Source organism: Amblyomma mixtum, chromosome 1 (genome assembly GCF_055824585.1).
Source record: "Amblyomma mixtum isolate Tamu chromosome 1, ASM5582458v1, whole genome shotgun sequence".
In the NCBI taxonomy this organism is placed as follows: domain Eukaryota; kingdom Metazoa; phylum Arthropoda; class Arachnida; order Ixodida; family Ixodidae; genus Amblyomma; species Amblyomma mixtum.
The window spans coordinates 295,430,829-295,456,495 of record NC_143012.1 but is presented as its reverse complement, the minus strand read 5'-3'; the positions used below and the strand labels follow the sequence as shown (position 1 = coordinate 295,456,495).

The following is a 25,667-nucleotide window of genomic DNA, read 5'->3' as shown; positions in this document are numbered from 1 at the left end:
ATCAATGTCAGCACAACAAATGCTGTTTGTCGAAAGTTCAGAACACAGCAGGGTTTTCTTCAGGGACACACCGTCTGGCTCGTTATGCATCCCCGGCATTCGAAATCTTTGAATGTTAGAGGAACTCTGGCCCTCGGCCACCATCCGAAGGTTAGAATTTTCTTACACCGTAGACGGATGCTACAACAGCCTCACTACACAACTTAGAAGCAAACCTCCCTGAGCTCTAAACTCCTGGCAAAGGCTGTACACGGTAGCGTCGAGGGGAGGAGGGGGTGCGCACCGGGTGCAGCTGGGCAGTGAGAAGGGAGGGGGAGGCCTGGGGTCGAAATGCAAATAGTTAGGGAGTTATAGCATAGCGCGATCCGCTACCGTAATCTGCCTCCGCGAGGCGCCACTGCGCGTGCGCAGAACGACATGGGGGCGCCGTATGGCGCCACGTTCCCGTCAGCGGCGTGCGCGCTTGCCGCGTCGCATCAACGCTTACGCATTTGAACGAAAACATCTTCGATGGAGGTCCGCCTGGTTGGGTTTTGAGATAGTTGAGAGAAAAAACTGACGCCAACCAATATTTTAATTTTGCCCAGCAATGAAACAACGAAACGCGCGCGCGAGGCACCAGCGAGGCACTTGCACGCATTCTGGGAAAATATGGAATCTACATTGCCCACAAACCTGTTTCGACAATAAGCCGCTTCTTACACGACCGAAAGACCGCGTCCCCAGAGAAAAACAACCGAGTGTCATTTACAAAATCCCGTGCTCCAAGCGCCCGGCTTCATATATCGGCGAAACAAAAAAGCCTCCATGAAAGAATAAGGCAAAAAAAAGAATGACGTCCGGCTAATGAACTCGGAAGCCAACCCCCTCGCCGAACACTGCGAGCGCGCCGACAACCCAGTAGCCTTCGAAGAGGTGAGCGTCTTGGCCGTGGAGCCAAACCTGTTCAAGAGGCGATATGTGGAGTCATGGCACATCCGGCTCACAAAGGCGGCGATGAATAGAACTCCAGGAATGCTCCCCTCTGCGTCCGTTAGTGGACTGCGCCACGTGCTAACAAAGGGAGAGCGAAGGCAACACCCCGCTGCTGCTGGCACTGGCACATTTTAGTCACCCCTGAAGAAGGGACCGAGTTGGTCCTGAAACGTTGGGAAAAACTAAAATATTGGTTGGCGTCAGTTTTTTCTCTCAACTAACGCGTACGCAGTACTGTCCCGCGGGAGCGGATCACGGTAGCGGACCCCTACGTACGCGCTGATTGGTCCCGACCACTGATCTCCACTAGAGGGCTGGATGGCGCATCGAGCGGCCGAGAGATTTGCGTGAATGTGTTTCGGTTCATCCTTATGGCCCCCTGCCAGTTAAATCACTAAGAATCCTAGCGAAAGTTCTGTAGCTCACAGCAGCTATCCGCGCACGCCACGACCGGCTTTGTGCACGCTGGCTCTATAGCTAAAACGACGGCAAGGCGTCATGCCCGCTTATTCTTGGATTCTTGGGTGATTATACGCCCACACGTGCACAGAATGAGAATGTGCCTTGTCGCGGCTTTGTTCTCTCGTCTGAGCAAGCATGTGGTGGCGTACAGCGGAAACAGATGGGTTAAAAAAAAGTGCCAGCGAACTATATGTTTACGAGCAGGAAATGAACGTATATCAAGTTTCTAAAAAGAGGAGGTCTTGGCACATTTGTGGGGGTGTGCGAATATTCGAAATTGTGATAGCGAGTCGACTATCCTCCTATTCGATTTGCTGAATTAATCAAATAGTGCGTGTTCTATGTTATTCGTGATATTTCGAATACTTTCTAAGTATGCGAACTTTCGAAGTATTTTCGAACTACTAACGCTGCTATTCTTCGAATGTTCGAGTAGTTTCCGAATAAGTGGTGCGTAAAAAGGCGGCAGTTATCGACGACTGCTCCGAAAACAGAACTCACTTCGGCGGTGCACAGTATTTACGCGTATATGCTCCCACATTCGGTCTACGCGGAAAGGGCGGTTCTGCGCCTCGACGCGGTACCTTCGTGTGGCAGCGTTTGTAATGCTCATATATGGCCTCCAAGATTGGGCGACGCAACAGGATTCAGCCAGGTTTAGCTAACCTTGCGGATACCCGCGGTCTGAGGTCATGGTTCATAGATCGCGCCACTCTCATCTACCTAGATGTTATATATAGTGAATTCAGTGTCGGTAGCAGAAATAAAAGTGAATTTTCTATGCATTCGTATCACACGGTCATAGAGTTTCTTACTATTACCTAGAGGGAAAGCTGGCGGCGCTGCACTTCAGCCACCGTGGACGCTCAAAGCATCATGGGGCGGTGAGCTACTTGTTGCGAGACAATCGCAGTTTTTTAGGAACACAGAGTGTCATTACTAAGATGTTTCATTCCAAAAACGCTGTTCGTGTGTGCGCAAACAACTTTCGCGCGAACGCGGTGTGCAAAAACCATAGCAGTGAAAACGTGACGACACACGATGCCAATAAAAGGTTTTATTAAGTCATCTGAAGTGAACATCCGCCTGCGTGACGGCAAACTCAAGGCCTGGGCTTTCCTTCTTCAAGAGCACAATTCCCTTCCTCGCCTCTCTGGTTTCTGCGCGTACCATTCTCCTTCCATCCCTGATCGCCGCTGCATCGCTTCCTCCCTCCATCCCGGTAAATCTGCAATTTATGTTCATCGTTCGGTTCCCCATACACCGATCGATCTTTCACGGTGGTGCAACACTCGCCAGGAGGTCGTTGGCCTTCTCGTAAAACCTGCACATACACCACTGATACTTGTATCTTTCTATGGTCGTCCGGGAACAGTGTCTCCCAACCTAGGTTGGATTCGTTTTCTCCGTAATAACTACTCGGGCACCCCTATTTTAGTTGGCGGAGATTTCAACGGCGCTCACACATCGTGGGGCTACCCTTTGGATTCCTCCCGGGGTGCTCACATTCATGGCACCTTTCTAGATCATTCATTTCAACTACTAAATCAACCGCAAACTTCAACGCGCCCTCGGGGTGGTCCGTATTCGCCTGATTTGTCTTGGTGGTTAGGGCCCAGCTACCCTCGTTGGAATGTTGAACCAGACACTTGGGGCAGTGATCACAGCCCTATTTTAATCTCCATCACAACTTCGCGTCTCCGGAAAATACGCCGCAGCGTGCGCTTTACATCATGGGATTCCGTACGCGCAGATAATAGGTTGTCTACGCTGAACCCATCTACTGTTCTGTCTACCCACTCAGCTGTTTTGTCCACTCATACATTCGCCACTACTGTAAATGAGGATGATCCGAACCCGGACATGCATCTCCTTAATCTCTGGGCTCTTCGTCGCAGGGCGGATCATTATGCTTCTCGTAATCCCGACGACCCTTCAGCTCTTCCAGCTCTTCATCGGGCTACTGCACGTGCGCGGCGCTACTCAAAGCGACTTAGCAGACAACGCTGGGCTGCATGGTGTGCCCGCCTCTCCTCTACACAGGGTAATAGACATCTTTGGCGGGTATTTCACGCCATGGAACGCACTTCTCAAGTAGCTGATTATACCGAGAGCATTCGCTTGGCTCTGAATGTGGATGAAACTTCATTTGCACAACAAGCAGCCCGTCAGTTTTTCCCACATCATGACTGCCTCCCCACCCCTTCTCCCATATTATCGATTTCTGAGCCCCCTGATGAGGTTACTTCAGATTTTACCATGGCAGAATTGCTGGCCTCCATAGATCGCCTCAAAACAAGCACTGCTCCCGGGCATGACGGTGTACCTAACTCGTTGTTTCGCAACTTGGAAGGACCTGCTCTACATTCCCTCCTTGATACATTCAATGAGGTGTGGCATTCTGGAGTTATTCCTGCAGAGTGGAAACATTCAATCGTTGTCCCAATCCCCAAATCAGGTCAGCCGCCGGTTTCTCTTTCGGCCCTCCGCCCTATTTCACTTACGCCTACTATCTGCAAGCTTTATGAACACATTCTAGCAGCTCGCTTGTCGTGGTGGCTGGAATCGAATGATTGTTATCCAGAATCTCAAATTGGGTTCCGCCCTCACATTGGAACAGAAGACGGTCTGGCTGTTTTGGCTGCGGACGTACTAAACCATTCTCCCCATAGTCATCTTGTTCGCACGGTGATCGCGACTGACATCACAAAGGCATATGACAACGTCCTACACTCTTCTATTCTTGGCACCCTTCAAGATCTCGGTCTCCCGCATCGCTTTCTCCTTTCAATTCACTCATTTTTAACAAACAGAACCTTCAGTGTACGTATCCATGGGAAGCCTTTTGGTCACTTTACCTCCAACCGCGGTGTACCCCAGGGCTCCGTCCTCGCCCCCACATTATTTAATGTAACTTTTATACCTCTTGTCCGAGCCCTAGAGAAAATTCCTTCTGTGCGCGTCCTTGCGTACGCCGACGACATAACCTTGTGGTCCTGTAATCCAGATGCGTCTGTGCAACAGTCGGCGCTTCAGCAAGCGCTGGATGCCTTAACATCACGACTACCCCCTTTGGGTCTGACCCTCTCGTGTAATAAATCTTGTTTCATTCGCATTGGCAACAGAAGTGGCTTACGGAAAGCAGCACCTTTTAGCTTTACGGTAGACAATTCTCCAATTCCTCAAGTTGAAAGTGTGCGTGTTCTAGGTCTCCTACTTCATACATCTGGGACTGGGACTCCGTGGCTAAACGCGACCCGTAAATCGGCTCACGCTACTCTCGGTCTGATTCGACGCATAGCTATGCGCTCTGGCGGAGCGCGTTTTGATACTGCCCGTCAGCTCGTGCGCTCCATCCTTCAGCCGCGGATTGTGTACCAAGCGCAATTTCATCGCCTCACCCGACGACAGTGGGACTCCCTTGAATCAATCAATCGGGAGGCTATGCGCGCCATAACTTATCTTCCGCGTATCACACCCATACCCATTCTCCAAGAGTACGCTCAACTTAATACATTGAGTGAACTTATCGACCAGCGTGAGGCAAACAGAGCACGCAAGATGTCGCTTCAGCTTCATCGTTTACAGACTCTTCCCCCATGGTCATACTGTCAGCTCACAGACAATCGCCCCTCTGCTTCGACGCCGATATCAGCCGCCCATCTTCCTTCAGGGTGCATAATATACACCGATGCATCACACACAGCAGTGCAGGGAGTTACTGCAGTTTACAGTCCCTCACATCCTCATCTCAACTCCCGCGCTACATATAGCTCGGATACTTGCTCCCCCCTGGCCTTGGAGCTTCAGGCGATACACAATGCCATTGCATCTCTTCCACTCGTACCTACTTTCAATATTGTACACATTTACACCGACTCCCTTGCCGCCCTTAAACAGCTTAAGGCTGTCCGGCGCACATTTCAAGTTACACAATCCATTCACCAACTTTGCACAAAATACCCTTGTCCTGTGCGTATACACTGGATTCGCGGGCATGCCCAGGATCCGCATAATATTCATGTGGATGCAATGACACACCTTGACACATCCGATATCCCGCCACCGTCCCCTCTTCCCTCAGATCCGTTCCTGTCCCATGTTTCCGAGAAACAGTCTTTGCGTCAGCGAACACGCGCTCTAATTCCTCCGTGTTCGTACCCTCTCCCCCGGAGTCTCACTCGGGAGGAGGAGGTATCTGTGCGCCGGATTCGGGCAGGAGCGGCTCTGACTCCTTGTGTGCGTCATCGGTGGCGTGACAAACGTTACGAAGTGACAGACAAGTGTCCCCATTGTGGTGCTGCGCCCGACCTGTGTGATGAAAAACACTTGCTGTGGACTTGCCCGGCTACAGCTTCCGTGAGACGACGTTTATTAAAGGGTCAGTCTACTGAATTTTATCGACCATATTTTCTTTGCGGCAACCGATAGCTGTTTACTCAAATTACTGTTTAGCTAGCTGTGGTGCCAAGGAGTGCGGTAGAACATTTTAAAATAGAATTTATTGATGTGGGAACACATCTGTATGAGATGGTAGTCTCATCTGGCAACCATCTGGATTTCCGCCGCGCGGCGACAAACATGGCGGCGCCCGTCGAAGCCGGACCTCTCGCTTCGGACTGAATTCTCGTTGTTGCTGCCTTTTTAAGTGCGTTCACTGGCCATAAATGGGGCGCCTGTCTTTCGCTTCGTCTCATCTCGCCTATAAGAAAACGCATAAGAGATAAATTTGCTTTATTTTAATAATTAGAGTGACGATTCTGCCGCTCCTAGGCTTGAGTGGAGAGTCGATTTGTTTACAGCAATGGTTCCCGTCCTGACGACCAGATGGCGCCACTATAGGCTGAGTTTATTTTTGCGTCTCTGCTAGCATACGCTGAACTAAAAGCAGGAATGTGCCTGCTTTTTTCGTACGTGTAACTATAAATATTCATGTGATTTACAGAAAAAGCGAGCGGTACGCCTTCTACAGTTTACTAGAACAAAACGTGCGTTTCTCTGACATTGGGGCACACAAATGGTACGTAGTAAATTCACTTATGCTTCTACAAAAAAAGACTACCACTTTCTTGAACAAAATGAACGTTTGGGGTCGCCACCATGCTTTTTTACGCGACTTTTAACGCCGAAATAAAATATAAATTCCTGCCTAAACCGGGCGCAGACTCCTCGTTATTGATGTTATAGGGTGCCAACTACCAGAATATGCCATTATTTATACACTCATCTCGGTGAGTAGACTGACCCTTTAAGAAAGGTTGGCCTGCGATGGGACGTTGCAGACGACTATACCAAGTGGACTCTAGATAATCGCTATATCACGAACTTGTGCCGCTTTTTAAGCGAGGTTTGTTTGCACTCCTTTTTATAACTTTCTCTCCTTTTTCATTATGCCTGATGACAAACAGCTCGAATAAAAAAAAAAAAAGGTTTTACTTTTCCGAAATGCTATTAAAAAACCTCTTAAAGTATCCAAGCAACAACATTTTTTTTAAAACATATTTACTTTTAAAAATGCGCCTGTTAGTTACGAAATATTAGTTTTTTTAGTGCTCATCATTTGGCCAATAGGAAAGCTAGTCATCTCTTATTTTGGGCAAACTTTGCACTTAAATGCTTTTCTGCTCGTTTGTTGCAATCATTAGACAAGATATTGAATGTTAGGACATTTGTAGTTATCGAACAGCTTTATTTTTCTATTATTTTTTGGCCAAAAGTTGTAGTTCTGCAGTCGGTAGCTCACCGCCCCATGATGATTTGAGCGCCCATGGTGGCTGAAGTGGTCTCTAGGGTTCTCCATGCAAACTCCCATAGAAGGGTCGCCAGCTTTCCCTCTAGGTAATAGTAAGAAACTCTATGCACACGGCGGTTAGACGGCGGTCACGGATTTTAAATACTGACTCTATGTTGCGTCCCCCTACTGGAGGTCTGTGGTGCATCTTTTGACAGATACATCTGTATACCTTAACGCATACCTATCGCTAGCGCTGTTTTCTCTCACACGCCACAAGTTCTATCAATTATTTCAACGAATATTTTATTCGCATTCGATTCGGGTAATTCACTTTTCGATCCGTATTTGATTCGGTCGTTAGCTGCACTATTCGTATTCGATTTCGAATAGTGTGCAATTTACGTGCGAATACTTGCACTTCGAAGTGGGCTATAGCAACGCTGCACTATTCGTATTCGATTCGGTTTTGAAAAGTGCTATTCGCACACACCTGCACATTAATACAAGAGCCAGCGAACGCATCCTCTCCCCTCCTTCCTCCCCCCCTCCCCGACGCACACACGTGGGTACGCACCATGACTGCCTATAAGACTATTTAAAAGCTGAAGTCCGAAAGTAACTCGCAAACCTTCGCATATAGTATGAGTCTTTAGCCGTCCTCCACCACACCATTCACTCGCGCGTATAAAATTTCGAGGCGTTTTCTATTTTTTCGCTGGAAGGCTCGTTGCCATTGCGGAGTAAGAGCTTTGCCATAGTATTCCTGAAAAAGTTAATCGCGAGTCACATTTGACACTATGCTCAAAATCGTGCATGCGGAATGTCATGCGGATTTCAGATAACGAGACGCATCTTTGCGGTCGAACTTTTGAAGCTCGTGTACAGTGTCTGCTTGTGGAAATAGGCGTAATTTTGCCACTGGCGCAAAGCAAAGGCACTGTCCTCCTCTACTGGCATGTAGCCAAGCCATCTGCACATCCTGCCCTGCCGTGAAAGCGTACTGGGGAGGCGAAGCCTGCCCGGGCGTAGAACACCTGGTTACAGAGCGCAGCGCGTTTACCCGCCAGGCTCTGTTTCCAGTGCGAATCCATTTCCTGTCAGCCAACGCCTCCAGCCAATCGCTATACGTACACACAGCTCAGGACATCTGCCAGTAAAGTATACTCTCCCCAGCTCATCGCATGTGCTGTTCCTCGTCTAGCCGGCGGCTTCTTACGGTGCAGAGGACTTGCTACGAAACGATACATTCCACTTTCAACAGGTAAATTGCTTCGATGCGAGAGATCCCTTTTGTCACTGTGGATAGAGCTATATATGGATCGAATTGAATGATTGAAGGTAGCTAGAGAGAGAGAAAGAAAACTTTAGCCAAAAGAAGGATTTGCGGTAGCTGGCTGGTCGGTACACCGCTAGTCCAGGGCTCCGCTGGCGGCAGCTACATGTCTTGCGGATCAGCTGGATGATCCACGCTTGCTGATCCACGTTGGCGCTGCTCAGGGCCGTTTCCCACTGCTTGTGTGTCGAGTGTGGCACTGTTAGAGTTTTGTCTGGTTTGGCCCGGCATTCCCTAGAGGTACGATAGAGCGTGTGGCTTACTCCGCCCCAAGGAGAGTATAATCTGAATATTTTGTGGGACTAAACATGAAGTTCAGGAAATGTGCTAGTTTTGTATCCTCCTCCAGTCTATGCCGTTCGAGGAGTATGGTTGTTTGTGTTGTGGTGAGAACTGTCCTCTTTTTAGCCGGTTCTATCTAGCCTGTCATCGTACAGTCCTAGGAAAGGGCTGGATGGAGGTAGTTGTAGAGGATGGCCCCCTGTCGATAAGGATTTGGGGCCTTACGTCCCGAAGGTTTCGATGCCACGGCTCAGCAGCCTAACACTACAGCAAGTGAACCACCGCCGCAGTTGGCCTAAACGAAAGCATAGCAGTTAGAAAATGCAGCCGTCCTATTTTAGTACCAGATGGAAAAGAAAAGAACGAGCACCATATTCGTATTTCGCTGTCTAGAGGAGCTGTATCAGCATAACTGCTGTTTGCACCGTGAATAATTGTAGCCATTTCGAAACAGTCACCCACTTTTCAACATATGCAATTTGCAGGATTTTCCTTTCCTTTATTTGTTCCTCAGAAACAGTCGAAACGCGCGAGGACTCAGGAATGGCGCTTCATATTCCACCGTTATCTTCATGGATTCGACTGGCTTGTCGCTAACGTTTACTCTGAATGTTTTTCCTGTTTGTATATACGCATAGACGGGGTCCCTCTTGAGCAATGAGGAGCATTTTTACACGCATCACAATGCAGATAACGCGTGTTTTTTTTTTTTTCTTCACGTTTTGTTTCCGTTTCACTTTCCCATATCATATTCTTTTAGTATTCATTTTTTTCCTATCCTATTCACTATGTGCGTTCAAATACGTGACGCACTTCGAAAACATCTGCCCTTGAGGACGTATAGGAAAGATATTGTTATAACGCGGCATCACCATCATCATCATCATCAGCCTGACTACGCCCACTGCAGGACAAAGGTCTCTCCCTTGTCTCTCCAATTAACCCTGTCCTTCGCCAGTTGCGGTCACCGCATCCCCGCAAACTTCTTAATCTCACCCTATTCGATAATGCGGCATACTTAGCTGCATATCTGAGAGCAAGTTTCACTAATTGTCGCTTCTGGTCAGCCCACTTTAGACACTGCTGATCTTTAGGCGCTCATAGAAAGGTAAGCGGGAGGTTGTGAATCCGCGGTGTGACTTTCGCAGTTTCGCACGTGAAGGTGTACTTTTCTTGCGAGCTAAAGCTGAATGCGCGAAGGTGAATGCGCGGCAGTGCTTAGAAACTAAAAATAATTTCAACGCGATAATGTTAAATGCCCCGCGTTCACAAGAAAATCCAGTGTAGACGCTGTCGGCGTCGATGTTGTGAGCGAAAAATCATGAGCATGGCTCTGGCAGGTGGTCCCCAGAGAGCAACCTAGGAGGAAGGTACAGCCACCTAGGTCACGTGATCTTGCGGCGTCATCACAAGCTGCCCACCAAGGCAGAAGGCAAAAGCACTGTGCCAGGTGGGGCATGAGGGCTCCCAGGGATCTATGAACGTAAAGTAGAGAATGACCTTCCGCATATATGGGAATTAACCCAATACGCTATCTCGTCGTACCCTTAAGGCGGAGCTTATTGTGAGTCCCCTCCAATATTTCCCCTTGAACTATGAGCATGGTTCATACGCTGCCAGTGCAAGGAATCAAATATATGCCCCCCTAAGCGAGCATGCTCATTTGCTTCAATATATTCACAGCACTCAGAGGCGTCATTAAGGAAGCGCAGAACAAGGGTAACACACAGACAGAGACCGCCTCAGTGACCTCCGCAGTATAACGGTTTCGCTTCTTCCAGATAACCTTGGCGCACCATGGACGCTTTCGCTAAGACTTCTCTGTACGCTGGCGACGCCGGGGAGTACATCCTTCGACACACGACCCTTCACCCCGTCGTGGAGAAACTGCGTTCGGTAATCACGTTTTCATGAACCCAAGTGTGCCACGAGCTCCGGCTCGTGCAGGACTTTAGATACTTATCTGGGCACTTCGCATGGGTACAAAACAATTACGAGACATTGCGTTGCAGTTCCCATTGTCCATCTTGCATCCTGAAAGTCCAGGATTCGTGGACATCAATTTTAAATATGAGGCAAGTGTGAAACCTTATAAGATCTGCTGAGGAAATATTGAAGGTAATGGTCTAATCTTCCGATGCGTTGCAAAATCTTTCTTTTAAAGATTGTCCTTCACTCGCATCGAGTATATACCCATAGAAAACTAATGGGAAACGTGTTTGACGATAGCAAAAGCATTAATAGCAAAAAACTATAAGCCCGAGGTTAAATCTGCGGATTTACTTATTTTTATAGGGTAATCATACGATATGTGACAAAACTGCGTTCATAAAATGCTTCCCGCTGAAAAATGCTTTTCTCCGGAATTTCTGAATACGAAAATGTTTGCACAGTGAATAAAACAGCTCTTTTTTCGGCAGTTCACGTCGAAGTACTTTGGTTTGGGCTAGTTGGTTCGTAGCAATGTTGGAAACAGAGAAGGCGCGAATGGGACGAGGCCAAGACGGAACGTAAAGCGCCTGTCCGGTTGGCTAACGTTCCTTCTTGTCCTCCATTCGCCTCCATTCTTGTCCATTCGCGCCTTCTCTGTTTCAGGTGTCCTGGATCTATGAGACTCCAGTGACGCGGCTGGTGGTGGTGAAAGACATTTATTAGCTAAAAAGGAAGTCCCCTGTGCGGGTTGGAGCCCTCAGTCCAAGACTCCTATAGCTTTTGTTGTCAGCTGGGCCTGGTGCACCTGCTGCCGTTGGTCTTTTAGACTAGAAATGCTCAGTGCGGCCTCCCACCGCTCAGGGTGGGGTTTGGGATTACTGGGGCTGCTTGTACTTTTGGGCAAGTCCATGTGGTGTGGTGTGAGACAGAGTGGAAGAGGCGCCGCAAAATGTGTATTTGTCAGGGTAGAGTGTGGGTTGTATGATGTGAAGGAGGCTAAGATGTTAAGCCGGTTAAACGAATTACATGCAGTGTACTGAAAGCCTTCATCATCGTGTGGGTGCTGACAAACCAACACCTACCGGGTGTTGCGAGCTTTCAGTACACTGCATGTAACTCGATTAACTAGCTTGGCTGCAGCTTTGCCGCTATGTCCATGACGACGGCAGATGCGTCCAGTCGAACAGGAGAGCTCCTCTCATTGTCAGAAGCCTCCATGCAGAACGCATTCACCAGAACACTATGTCCCTCGGGGTGTTCGGCTGACTGTTCCAATCCCATGCGAAATTCCGCGGTAACTTTTTGAAAATCCTTCTATTTTATTGAGAGCAACGGCTCATAAGCACGTACGACTTTCATCTAGTTCATTTCTGTACTTTTGTGTATCTTTCATGAACGCTTTGAACGTGCCTCTCTTATATATTCGAGGTTTTCCTCATCGTTATGCGAAGCATCAAAAGAACAATACAGCAGTAGAAACGCGTTCGCCATATAAAACTAAATCAATCGCGGAATAGATTCCAGGCCGCGGAAGGAATTTAACATAGGTGTACAAAAATTCACGATGAGTTCAGAACTCAAAAGAAAGAATACGTCGGTTTTGATAGGCTAAGGTCGAACGGCTAACTGAATAATATATACGCTACAGGAGAGACTGAATGCTGAGCAAAAGATGAAGGGTTGAGCGGCTAATTGACAGATATGCAGTATGCTCACTAGGGGAGGAAGAGGTGAGCAAAAGGTGCATCCTGATACTGTTCCGTGCTGTATTGATGCAGCTGTGAAAGCAATGTTGACACTGAAAACAAGGGCGCTGACTTAATGATCTTGATGCACCAACCCGTGTCGTAAGCAGGCAGTCACAACCTGATTGAACACTTTACATAATGGCAGGAAATTGTTCTGTTCATGTCCCACAGGTCCCGGTGATGGTGAAGTAAATGCCGGTCGGACATCCCTGTCCGAATGGCCACCGTGCAATGATCGCTAAAGAATTATATGCTATCATCAGGAAATGTGCCAAACGAGTGCTAGGGCTGCCCATTTCCACGTCCAATGATATACTGGAGAAAATGGGCCTGCATAACAATTGGGGAGGACTTACTGAAGCGGTTAGAACATCGCAAATCGAAAGGCTATCATCCACACCCGCAGGAAGGAAATACCTAGAGCTTGCGAAATGGGTAATCGTAGATAACACAGTAAACACTAGAACAGATCTCGGAAGAGAAATAAGAGAGCATCGTATTACCGCTCCCATACCGAGAAACATGCATCCCATCCGCGACACCGGCAGATGGAAAAGCAGGGTCGCACAGCTGGCTACTAAGCTAGGCAAGATGCCACTGGGAACCGTGGCCTACACTGATGTCGCGGTAGGCACGCTAGGAGACACCGTCTCCGTAGCCGTCGGAGAAACAGGCAGAACGTTAGGCGTTGTACGACACCTTGACTTAAAACCCGTTGTGGCGGAGGAGGTTGTGTTTGTAGGAGGTACCAAATACGTAGTAAGCGACTGCAAAGCCGCAATTAGAAACTACAGCAAGGGACGCATTCACGAAATGGCGGCTAAATATCTAAAAGACTTCATCCCAGCCCACAATATTCTAATCATCTGTACCCCAGCCCACTCGGGTCTGGTTGGAAACGAGGCCGCCCACAGGCTCGCCTGCTCCTATTTACCCCGGGGAGCCGTGGACACCTCATATAAATTCAGCACTAAAGAGGAAACCAACACATTTAATAGCATCACAGACAATCAGAAAAAGAGCAAAGGGAGCTATCCTCTTCCGGATAGATCGCTTAGCTCGGCTGAGGCCTATGACTGGAGAAGACTCCATACTAGAAATTTCGCATCCCCGCTCTGGAGGAGCTGGACAGGAGGTGACGCGAGGGAGGATGCGGAGGTCTGCGAGTTCTGCGGGCATACCGCTACACTCGAACACATACTATGGAGATGCCCCAGTGCCCCTGGATATGGCAGAAATAATAATGCAGAGTAATGGGAGACCATACTCAGTAGTGCCGACCTAGCATACAACGATACGCTACTCGCCTGGCAGCAGAAGCTGCGCGACTATATCGTTGCTAGTCTTCCAGCTGCGACGCTGCCCCTCCCAGGACGCCTGCGTGCGGACCCGGAGGGGCACGGGTCTTCTTCTGGCGGAAATAAAGTTTCTTCACCTTCATCATATACATCGTACCCACTAGTCGTGCAAACGTAGAATATTTAGCAGTAAGGTTAATCCGTTCAAGCCGAGCGCTGGATAACGGAGATGGGGCGAATCAAATACTATGGCCCTTCTGTCGACTAAGGTCAACATTGTTGAGTTCAGAAAGAGATAAGCATAAAAGTAGCGCTGTAGTAAAGGTACGTCACGTAGAGAGGTCCTCATTACTGCAAACGGAATTTATATCCCCCCAAATGAATGTAGCCTGCCAAATGTATACGTTAGGACAATAGGACAATAGTTAGGACAATATAGTTAGGACAAGCATACAGACGGATAGCACAACATTATTTATGTGAAACAGCACGGTCGGTGCATATAAATCACCGATAATAAGTGTACAACTATAAGATGACTTGTCCAATGCTCCGATAAAAAATTTGACATCCACCTTCCTCTCGAGCGGTTGACTATGTTGCTGTAATCAGGTAAACACGCACCAAGAGCGACTTGCATTTCTTCCGCAGCATACGGCTTGGCTTCCTTAATGGCAGCAACACTGATGCTAGATTTCTCAGCTGATGCTGCCTCTGTCGATTCCGCTTTTCATTTTCACCACTTCTGGTGCCCGCCTGACTCAACCCCGGCTCCCGAGGGGAAAGGCTCAGCCAAGTAGAGCCATCATCAAGGCAGCCTCTTCGGAATTCGAGCATGCGATCATGAGAGCTAATACCAGCAGTGCATTGTCTATGGATGAGGAAGCTTTTCTGACTTTACACCTGGAAGGCGACAATGATGACGATGAGCACGAAACTTGCATGGCGGCAATGGCTAATTGTTCAAGTCGATCTTGCCATTTCTTTTTAGTATGGTATGGTTTGGTTGTTTTATTGGGGTTTAACGTCCCGAAGCAACTCAGGCTATGAGGGAGGCCGTAGTGAAAGGCTCCGGAAATTTCGACCGCCTGAGCTTCTTTAACGTGCACCGACATCGCACAGCACAAGGGCCTCTAGAATATCGCCTTCATCGAAATTCGACCGCCGCGGCCGGGATGTATGGTATGGTACGGTATGGTATGGTATGGTATGGTATGGTATGGTATGGTATGGTATGGTATGGTATGGTATGGTATGGTATGGTATGGTATGGTATGGTATGGTATGGTATGGTATGGTGTGGTATGGTATGGTATGGTATGGGGTTTCATATCTCGAAACGACATATGGCTTATCAGGGACTCCGTAGTGGATTACTCAGGATTAATTTAGACCACCTGGGGTTCTTTACCTGCGGGCATTTCTCTTCTGTGTAGTGCTACGGCTACGGAATAAAATGCCTTTTTTTTTGTTTTTTTTAACTGACGGGGAAACCTTTTCACAACTTCACGCGACACAACAGAAAACCTGGGAGCTCCTGGGCAACCACGGGTTCATGCTGTCTGACCCGTCTTCTCTGAGTTTGTTCGAGCTTCTTCTGCGCTCAACGGGTGCCAAAAGATACCTGGAGATAGGTAAGGAAGCCTTCTGGGTGTTCACACAATTGGGTTTGGTTTTAAGTTTGTTTTTGTTATTAAGTGCTAACCTGTCCGTGCTCAGAAGGCAAATTTCATTCCGCGGATTTACCACTGAGAAAGTTTTACGTGAATATATTTTCGTGGGAAAGATTGCCTTCGCGTGCACAGTACGCTTTACCCCACGTTTTCCTGTACAGTACTACCAAGGTATAATAGGAAGATATGTTTGCAAATGCTAGACTGACGTCAACGAATCGTGCTTAATGTTTCCTGTAAACGAAAGCTACAGAGACTGAGGGGACAACTCGAGAGCGCGACTGCATCAGGTCTTCGACCAGCGTTACATATGCTCATATTTAGGATGCAGTATACATCAGTAATAAGTCCCATGGTCACATGGCTTTCCTTGGTTCACGTATACACGTGGTTTAGGAATTAGCCAGGCATGGCTTTCTGGAAACCAAGCTAAGATCACGAACAATACGACACACTGTTTCTGGTGAACTTTTTACACTTGTTTTAAATTAGTTCGTTTAGAACTAGCCTTTAATATAGTTCATCATACAGTTCAGCAGCTTGGCTTGTTGATGCATAACTCAATAATAAAGAAAGCGAACAGCACGAATGCTAATGAGCACTGTCTTTCGTCTTTTATGCTGCGCTAGTTTTCTATTGTTAATCATTTTGTTGCCTACTCGAGATTCAGCCAGAGGGCTCTGGAAAAGTCATGATTACGCGTGACTGTTTCTACGATGTTCGAGACGCTTGTCGGTGATTTAAGCGCCTCGATCATCGCGAAAGTTCGTCGTCACATTCAAGTTCAGCGCGGCGAGCGGCACTGTAACCTTCGGTGAGTGCAGTTGCTGCATAATTGGTCAAGTCTTTGTGAGGACACATTCACCTAATAAGCTTTTCTTTTTTTTTTTTTGACGACTGCTATGGCAGCCTGCCCTCCTTAGTCCACACTGCCCGCGACTGTCGTCACACCATCCGTGACAATAAATTTAGTTGAGTTACATCCTTTACGGATACTCAATAGAGCCGCCTTATGAATGAACTAAGGCGTTTCTAACGCCTATTCTCAGGTTATAGAGTGCATACTCGGATATAACGAGAGGCGCTGGAAAACTTAATGACGTGGCAGTGCGTCCCGTTAAATAAGCTCCCGGTAACCGCGGAGCAAAGAACCACTTTCGGGTGTAACTAATGAGCATTGGCACTACGCATGATGTCCCGCTTTCTGCACGTGGCTGACATCGACGTCTGGCGACAGTTTCCACGCAGCTGGGGTCGTAAAGCGATCGTTCTATTACGGTCAGTGTCACGAGGCCTCGCGCCATTTCCACCAGCTGCAGGGTTCCATTCGTGTACGGTTTAACGATAAGCTGCGTTTTAACGCGACAACGTTAAGGAGCCCGTGTCGCAGAAAAGCCGGCGTCGTCGTCGACGTCGTTGACCGCTAGCGAAAAATAGACGAAAAAAAAAATCGCCGGAGAAGCAACCTAAACTGGGTCGCATAAGGACCTCCGCTGGGAGTGCCTGCTATCGCAGGTCAGTGGCGCATCGCTTAACCGCTGCTCCAGTGCGCCAAGAGGGTTACGGGGACTCCCAGGGATGTATGAATGGAAAGCGGAGGATGACCATTTCGCATATATAGGCCTTAACCCACGCTATGACCTAACACAGTGTCACCTCCATTTCTCTTTCGCTGTATAGTCAGCGCTGGAGTGACCGAGTAATATCCTTGACCGTAATCTGTCCGTCATTCCCAGAAAACAGTTTGCTATAGAAGGTCGCTTTCTGGGGTTGTGGGAGCTGCAAAACTGTCTTTAAACGCTCTGTAGACAGCCTACAGACTGTGTACTGTAGGTTTTTTAAGCCTAAGGGTGAGAGTTGAACAGTTCGCCTGAGTTATAAACTCGGCACTGCGGAGTCGTATCGAGAGTCATGTTTGAGGTGATGCTGATCTCTTGCAGGGGTGTTCACTGGCCTCAGCGCGTTGTCAGCGGCCCTAGCACTGCCGCCAGACGGCGTCGTGGTTGGCCTCGACAACAGCCAAGAATACGCCGACATAGGGAAGCCCTTCTTTAAAGAGGTGCGTTCCAACTTTGTATAAGTCCGATATTAACAAAGATTATTGATTTTTTAAGCATTTATTATGTAAAAATTTCCTAGGGACACGTAACTGCACTATGTGCTTACAATGCGATAGCATTAGAAACTGTTGATGAATTTACCACAAGTGACGTCACTTCCGGTCTGGTAACGTCACTTCCCTCCAGCCAAAGGGCGAATTTTATGACCAACGACGCATTCTGGCCCGATAAGGAATCTAATAATATCGCATTAATAGAACTTTTATTCGACTGCAATGAGTTTGGAACTTTTTATGGGCAACACTTCATGGACAAACGAACAAACAAACATGTGTATGTACTGTTTGTTCGTTTAAATAAACTGATTTTGATTCTGAACACTGTTTCACGGGAACTTGAACGGCCCTCATACATGCGAAGCTCCGTCCCATTCATTCATTCATTCATCTTATTATCTTTTCTTTCTATCGTACAAACCAACGCCTAATGATGCTCATTTGTGAACATGCACATCATGCTCAACGCAGGCTGGCGTCGATCACAAAATCGACTTGCGGATTGGCGACGCCGTGCAGTCCCTGGGTGAGCACATCGACATTTACATTTAGCATGCTGTTGCAAAACGTGCTGCGGACGAGGGATGAACGCAGTTTCCTAACTGACGCTTCCAGGAACGCTGGAGATAGCAGAGAGACTTTATTAGCGCGCAGCCTTCTACGTGTTACCTTAGATGCAGGAAAAAAAACTTCGGCTTCGCGACGCGTTCAGTACGGCCTTCTCAAGTGATTGCCTGCGAGAGCATGTGGAGGCTCCTTGTCGGAAGGGCTGGCTTTTTTATGTGCTCATTTAGTGCGATAAAGTTTTGTGGCTGCCTGTTTGGTACTTCAGAGCGTCGATGCGTACTCCGCCCACGTAGCGGGCTGAATATTTTCCCTCTCACCTGCAGTGAGTTTAGAAATGGGACAGAAAAATAAATTGTCTGCATGACCGAAAGCTCGCTTTTCTGCTCATGCTGCCACTCGCACTTGGGTTTGCTCAACACGTTATCTCTCTATCGACTTTTTATCGCGTGATAACGTTCGTTGATAACGTTAAGTAGCCCGTGTACTAAAGACGTTTAGAATAGGGTGACTCTATCGGTTAGGGGCATAGGGGAATAATGGGGGGCCAGTGCGCAGGCACAAGACAATGACCAGAGAAAGGGGCGTTATTGTCCTCCCCCCCCCCCCCCCCCCCTCTATTCCACTATGCCCCTAACCGATAGCGTCGCCTTAGTCTAAATGTCTCTACTATGGGATCTATGAAAAAGTTTAATTTCATTGTCACTATAGGATTGGCAACGTGTAACTGAAAGGTGCGCAGTCAGAACTCAACTGCGGCTGCGATCAGTATCAGTACATTGCTTCTCTTCGAAAGAAAATGCAATAAGAAAATACGAGTATAACAACACATAAAACATACAAAAACTATAAAAACAAGAAAAAAATTATCTGTGCGTAAGTTTCAGAGCCAATGAATGCATTTATTTGCGATGATGCGCAGCATAAAAAAAGAATTTTGCTGATAATACAATTTATTATCTGCATGATTTATAAGGATAGGATAGGAAAACTTTTATTGTCCAACAGAAAGAGGGTAGCCAGAGGGCTACCCGCCTAGACGACGGCCGAAAGGTCTTAACTCTCGGCGGCGGCTTCGGCCAGTCGGACGAGTTGTAACTGAGTCGCCGGGTCGGAGCTCAGTAGTAAGGTCTCCCATTGATCTTTTGTGTTTATACCTCGTCCCTCCCGGGGAGCATGAGGACATTCCCATAGTATGTGGTCCAAGGTGGCCCTAAGTTCGCAGTTTGCGCATGTTTCTGAAAATTGCCCTGGGTACATAAGACTCCAGAGGGCCGGGTTTGGAAAGGTGTAAGTTTGTAACCGGCGCCAGTTGATGGCTTGGTATCTGGACAAGGATCTATCCGCTGGAGGAAATCTAGCTCGTTGGGAACGATAGTGTTGTGTAATTTCTCTGTATAACAATTCAGCAAGGCGTCTTGTCGGTGACCAGCCAAAAATAGGTTTTGGAGGCACTTCTCTTTAAATGATTTAAAACTGCTGTCATTTATTGGATATCTTTGACTCTTGTTAACATTTTGTTCAATATAGAAATAAGGCAGCTAGCTCTTAACCAGCATGTAACCTTTTCCTTTTTTTTTCTCGCCACCTTCAGACACTCTGATCTCCGAGGGACAGTCGGGAAGCTTTGACTTTGCATTCATCGACGCAGCAAAACAAGAATACGACAACTTCTACGAACGCTGCCTGAAGCTAGTGAGGAAAGGTGGAATCGTGGCATTAGACAACGTAAGTCCAACGCCAAGTGCCTGGTTTATCACTCAGCAACTAATGGAGTGGATACACGATGGTTCTCTATGCTCCGAAAATCTATGTAGTTCTATAGAAACAGAGACGGTGCTGCTCAATGAGAAAAAAGTTAAGGGGGCACGTAAACTCCGCCTTTAAGAGTATATGACGCCACAGCGGTTCCTCTTGTCCACGCAGACACGGACATTGTTTCCTCTTTCACAGCCACAGTAATTATGTGAAATAGCAAACGGCATATACATATAAAGCCCCTCTCCAACCAATCCTTACGAACGTGTCTGCGAGGCGTAGCGGTAGAGTTTCTGACTCGCGTCCCAAGAATCCGAGGACCAGGGGTTTCCGATGCGCAGCTGATGTGGCTGACGCCATCTATAGGAGCCTGTTGTAATCGACTAGTCCTAACTTTTCCGTCACGCCGACGGCAACGCCGACGCCGTATTTTCTGCGACACGGGGCCTTTAAGCTTCCGTGTAATATTGTGCATGTCGCACCAAGTAAAAAGCCAACCGTCACTGCTTTGAAGTAAAAACATGCTGAAACGTTACCACATACAGGAAGACCACTAGAGAAGGGTATGGCGCGCATCGCTGCGATATATATCTCTGGGCAACCTTATAAAGGAAAATTCCTTAGTACAACAGCCCTCGCACGGAGACGACTTAGGTATTTTGGATCGGTCGGTCGTGTCATGAAGGAACAGGCAGCAGACGACGCCACAGGCAACAGGAATTTCGAAATAGTCGCAAATGAGTTCCGCTGGCAGTTATCACATCATAACGAGAACATATGTTTCGTAAATTCTGCTCTTGCAGGTCCTTTGGCAAGGAAGCGTGTACGACGAGACCAAAACCAATTCTTATATCGACGCACTTCGGAAGATCAACGACAAACTCTCAAAGGACGAGCGAGTTCACACGTGCATGCTGCCCGTGGGGGACGGGATCACGCTGGCGCTCATTAAGTAGATAAACCGCCTGTGCCGGAAACCAGGCAGCTGTAGAGAAGCCAATGTCTTTCCAAAAACCAGGCACCTATGCCTGTACGCAGCAGAAATGACCTCTATAGAATAAAGGCATGTGCGGATTGTGAGACATCGGCGCATCGAATGTTGTGTTGATTTTTCAGGTTGTTAAGTTTAATAACCCGCCGCGGTGGCTCAGTGGTTAAGGCACTCGTCCTGCGTGCCTGCGTCCCGGGTTCGAGCCCGACCGCGGCGACCGCGTTTCGATGGAGGCGAAACGCAAAAGGCGCCCGTGTTCTGTGCGATGTCAGTGCACGTTAAGGATTCCCAAGTGGTCGAAATTATTCCGAACACCTCCAATACGGCACTTCTTTCTCTCTTTCTTCTTTCACTCCCACCTTCCTCTCTTCCCTTACGGCGCGGTTCAGGTGTTCACCGAGACATGTAAGACATACTGCGCCATTTCGTTCCCTCAAAACCAATTTTTATTTTCAGTTTCTAAATTTAATGAAGCGCTGACTGCACATTTCCAGCTTTGTGACCGTCACGACGAAACTGTCGAGCTTATAACATTTCAGCTCTAGGTTTAGTCATTCTCAACTAGTAATTAGTAAAATGAGAATTCAGTGAGAAAGTGGTTAGCGAACCTGTTGATATCCAGCACCGTTAAACTGGCCTTGAAACACTCTTTGCGAAATAGTTCAACGGAATTATTTCAAACCTCTGCCGTTTTTCCAGGGTTCTGTGGCCTAATTAAAGATCGTTCTGTCCTCACTAAAAATCTGGCATCATCCTTCGTCACGCTTCTCTGTACGAGAAAACAGAATGACTTATTTACTAGCGTACCTTCAAGAACAACAATGAAAAACATATAAATGCGATTTTTTTTGTCTTTTCACATTAAGGTGCTCTTCAGTATAGGGAATCACTCGCAATTGAAACAAACGGATCAGATCTCTCTGGATCCTTCACAGCCACCAAATCCGAAGTTGATTTCCGGAAATTTTCACGAGAAACAGCCGCGATCGTTCAACACTGGAGCTCAAAAGTAGTGAATTCAAAAGATTTTAGGCTTCTTATCGCGTGAACTTAAAACTTCAGCACTGCTGCAGTAATCAACATGTGCGGCACTAAGGAAGCCTTTGTCGATAGTAACATCGCAGTGCGAGAACACTACCTCACGAGGGCTAACCGCCTCACCGAGTTTGTGTGAAACTTGACCTTGAAGGTGACCTTGGCAAAACCTAGCGTAGCAACGGCCCATACAGAAATAAAATATTGCCGCGACTGGGCGGCGCGAACAGATCAGCTTCGCTGGCCACTGCACGACGGAACTTTGCTATCGCCGCAGCCAATCACGCCCCGTGTTAAACTGCAATACACTTTCGAGATGCATTGCACATGGTCTTCACCAACTTCCATCAGCAGCGCGAATAAATCAGATCAGCTTAAACTCGATCGGAGCTTAACCTGAACCAAATACCGTCGACAGACGTGCCGACGACACAGCAAAGCTAAACCATGAGCCAACGAGGCTAAACAAATGCTTTCGCAAGTCTACTCGATTTAGCGACGTTAAAACCCTACGCCTTTCTTTCTCCCTGGTTGTCCTACTGCCAAATAGTCGGCTGCGAAGAAGACCGCGTGCGCTCCTTCCACGAGTAAGAAGAAGCAGAAGACTACGAAGGCGTTTCTCTGGCTGGTCGCCACCTGCATGGCTAGTTATGTCCAAATCACCAAGCACAGAAGTCAATCAGCCGCAAGAAGGCAGCAGTGCCGACAGTGGTGCCTCATGGTTCGTCAGGACCACCAGCCGCCTTCGCTTGCTCAACGTCTTACACGCTACGCGCGGGAAGACCTCATCGACCGCTGCCGCTAGCTTGCCGAATGCACGCCAGAGTTCCCCCCTCATCAACACGGAAATCGTGTCTGAAGCAACGGAGACCGAGGACACACGCAACGCAAGGCTTCCGGTTGCAACCACCGCCAGTCGCCATTCGCCATCCGCCAGTCGCAGTTCCACCTGGTTCCCCTTCAACCGAGAGCATCCTGAAGAAGGTAACTTGCCGCTAATTTCCGAAGAAAGCGCGTTTTCAAGAACACGAAACGCATCTCATACCAACGCGTTTGTTCGCAAGAAACCAAAGGTGCGAGCCAAAAGTAGCGGGGAATGTTCTTCCTTCAGCGATATCGAGGACATCGACGCAAACAGCGACAAATGGAAGACATTCGGGCGCCCTTACTCCTGCGAACAGTGGTTCTTTCTGGAAGCAATAGGGAAAAGGAGCTCGGAGTGCTCGGACAACGATGACAAGAGCGTTTGCGGCAGCATTGTTCAGCGAGCAAGCAGCCCAAGGACTGGCAACGCACTTCGTGACGAGGCGCTGGTGTCGATCCTTCCGGGAGAGAGCAGATGCTCCGGCTCTAGGAGCTCTGCGTCTAGAGGAGACACGGATGCTCGGTCGTCTCTTGGCACTTTGTCCGAAAAGATCGCAGTCCTACGTAGGATGCAGGTACCGCTCACGGAGGCCGTCGAAGAAACGCCTGCAGCTCGTGAGCACTGGAGCGCTAGCGAGCAGTGGCCCTTCGGGGAGACGGCAGACGTTTTCAGCAACGAGTCGATATCAGTGGGGCTATCGCAGTCTGAAGAGCAAGACCTCAAGGAGAAAATTGCATCCTGGGATCCTTCCCAGGAAGATGGCTACGGCCTGTCGATGGCTGAGGGAATGTTCGAAATAGCTGGCCATGAAGAAACGTCTGACCTAACGCAGGAGTGTACCTTTCCGTCTTCTCAGCACGCGTCCGACATAGACAAGTCAAGCACGGTCCTTGCTGGCACGCTGTGTGCTCCACGGTCAGACAGCTCTTCACGCAACAATGCGACTGATACAAATCCTTATGAGAATCTGCAGTGGCTCACTGAGGACTGTGACAACTTGCCTCTGGAATCTCCGCTTCGCAGGGACCGTGTGGTCAAGAGGAAAGAACACTTTTATCCTTTAGGTTCGCCAGGCGCTATCGCTGCGATTGACTCTGCCGCTGAAGCCTTTCTGCCAGCGGCAGAACTCTCGCGGAAAGCGCCTGCCTCCGAGCAACGCTCTGTGGTTGCGCAGGCAACAGTTAACAGAGACGTCGAGACGCCGCTTTCCGCAGCAGCCTTGCGCGCGGCGCCTACCCGTACCGAAGAGAGCAAAGAACCTGCATTCTTCGAAATTTCACGCGAACTGTCACACGACGTGGATCAGCCAAATAATAAGCATCGAGAAGAGATGCCTGTCGCCTGCAGTACACAACACAGCGTAGTTTCGACGGCTGCTAACGATAAGAAAGAGAGAGGGAATAGCGACCCCGGGGGAGTCGATTCCTCTAGCAGCAAGGATTCGGAAGGTCATCACGACCTAGTTAAAGCGCAAGTAAATGCAAATGCCTTTGGACCCGGCTTTGTCAGCGCAGGAGTTAGCGGCGTTGAGGTGAAGAGGGACGTCTGCGCGGACAGCAATGGTGAAGCAGCGAAGCCGGCACAGTCAGTGTCCAGCAGAAAAGAGAATCTCGCACGTCTCGTGCAATCGCTTCGTCTGGTCGACGATGTACCAGGCGCCAGTTGGGATATAGCGCCCTTGACCAGCGCCAAGGGATCTGCTCTGACCGCCCGAGAGTTCGACAGCGACGACATAACGGTCACGGACAATGGTGACATCAGCATCTGCATCCGGATGTCGACGAGAAGGAAGTCCGCAATGCTGTGGCCTTTCGGTGCCGCATCGCTTAACCGATCGCCTTCGCCCCCGCAATGACAAGGGCTGAAATGCATAATAACGGGAGCACTTCAACAACTCTATAAGATTTCGATAATGTTAGCAGATTCCTGCCGTTAGCGTTCCTCCTCAAATAAACCTCGAGTTATCAATATTGGTGGAAATCACGGCTTGACTATTCGTGTCTTCTCTGGGGGATAGCAAGCGCAGTGCCAACTTCACTACTCGGCTCTCCCTCTATGAGCTACCATGAGTATTTCAAACCTTGCTGCCAAAAGCAGCATACTACTCGTTGCTTGCGCGCGCCACGGGATATTCCTTTAGCCTAACTGTTTGATCCAGTTACAGTAGTTTTGAAAAGTAGCGAGGCCACCTTGCATGCAGGCAGGATCATCCAAACCGCTAGAGGAGACCACTACACAGATCGATGGCTCTATTGTGCCGGTCATGAGCAAACTAGTGAGGAAATTTTTCTAATCCAAGTATACACAAGCCGCTTAAAAAAACTCAAAGACCGCAGTTCGCTATTCCAGGAAGCTTCACTCTTACCATGGTGTCCCAGTGGTTTCGGCATTTTACGTGCACGATGTTCAGCCTCAGGCGCTCGAAGCATTTCCGGAGAAGTACAGTACGGCGTGTGGCATAACCTCCACGCCAACTCCAAGTGTTAGGTGATCAACTGGAAACTGTGCCCGCTTAACTTGTAATTCTTGTGCCTGTTCTCTGACTCATCGCACGAACAATTTTTATTGCGTAAGCAATACTGCTCCAGGTTTCGAGCCGTCGCGTAGCTCCCGGCGATGGCCGAGGTCAAACAGGTGGAGCGCCGTTGCCATAGCAACCATTTCAGCCGCGCTCCACCAGACGGCAGGACCGTCTCTGCGGCGGCATGTGGAGAGAGGAGAGAGGAAGCGGGAGGGAAACGGGGAATGAATACGCGCGTTCGCCTCGGGCAAAACAGTTGCTGCTTGCTTACGCAACTTGCCCGGTTTAACCAGAGCTAAACCTCAGCTAATTTTTTTTTTAATAACACTACAACGTCACATGGGATGACGTTCATACACTCATCTCTGCTCGTCCACATG

General features: G+C 48.5%; 1 protein-coding gene across 1 annotated transcript; it reads left to right on the top strand.

The window, feature by feature from the left end:
• Window positions 1–8,329: 8,329 nt before the first annotated feature.
• LOC149372130 (uncharacterized) lies at window positions 8,330–20,922 on the top strand. Its single transcript, XM_089585815.1, has 7 exons — window positions 8,330–8,432; window positions 10,568–10,682; window positions 15,287–15,398; window positions 17,378–17,496; window positions 18,025–18,079; window positions 19,712–19,845; window positions 20,679–20,922. Exons 2-7 carry the CDS (start codon window positions 10,584–10,586, stop codon window positions 20,829–20,831), a joined length of 672 nt encoding a protein of 223 aa, XP_089441941.1. The 5' UTR covers window positions 8,330–8,432; window positions 10,568–10,583; the 3' UTR covers window positions 20,832–20,922.
• Window positions 20,923–25,667: the final 4,745 nt, after the last annotated feature.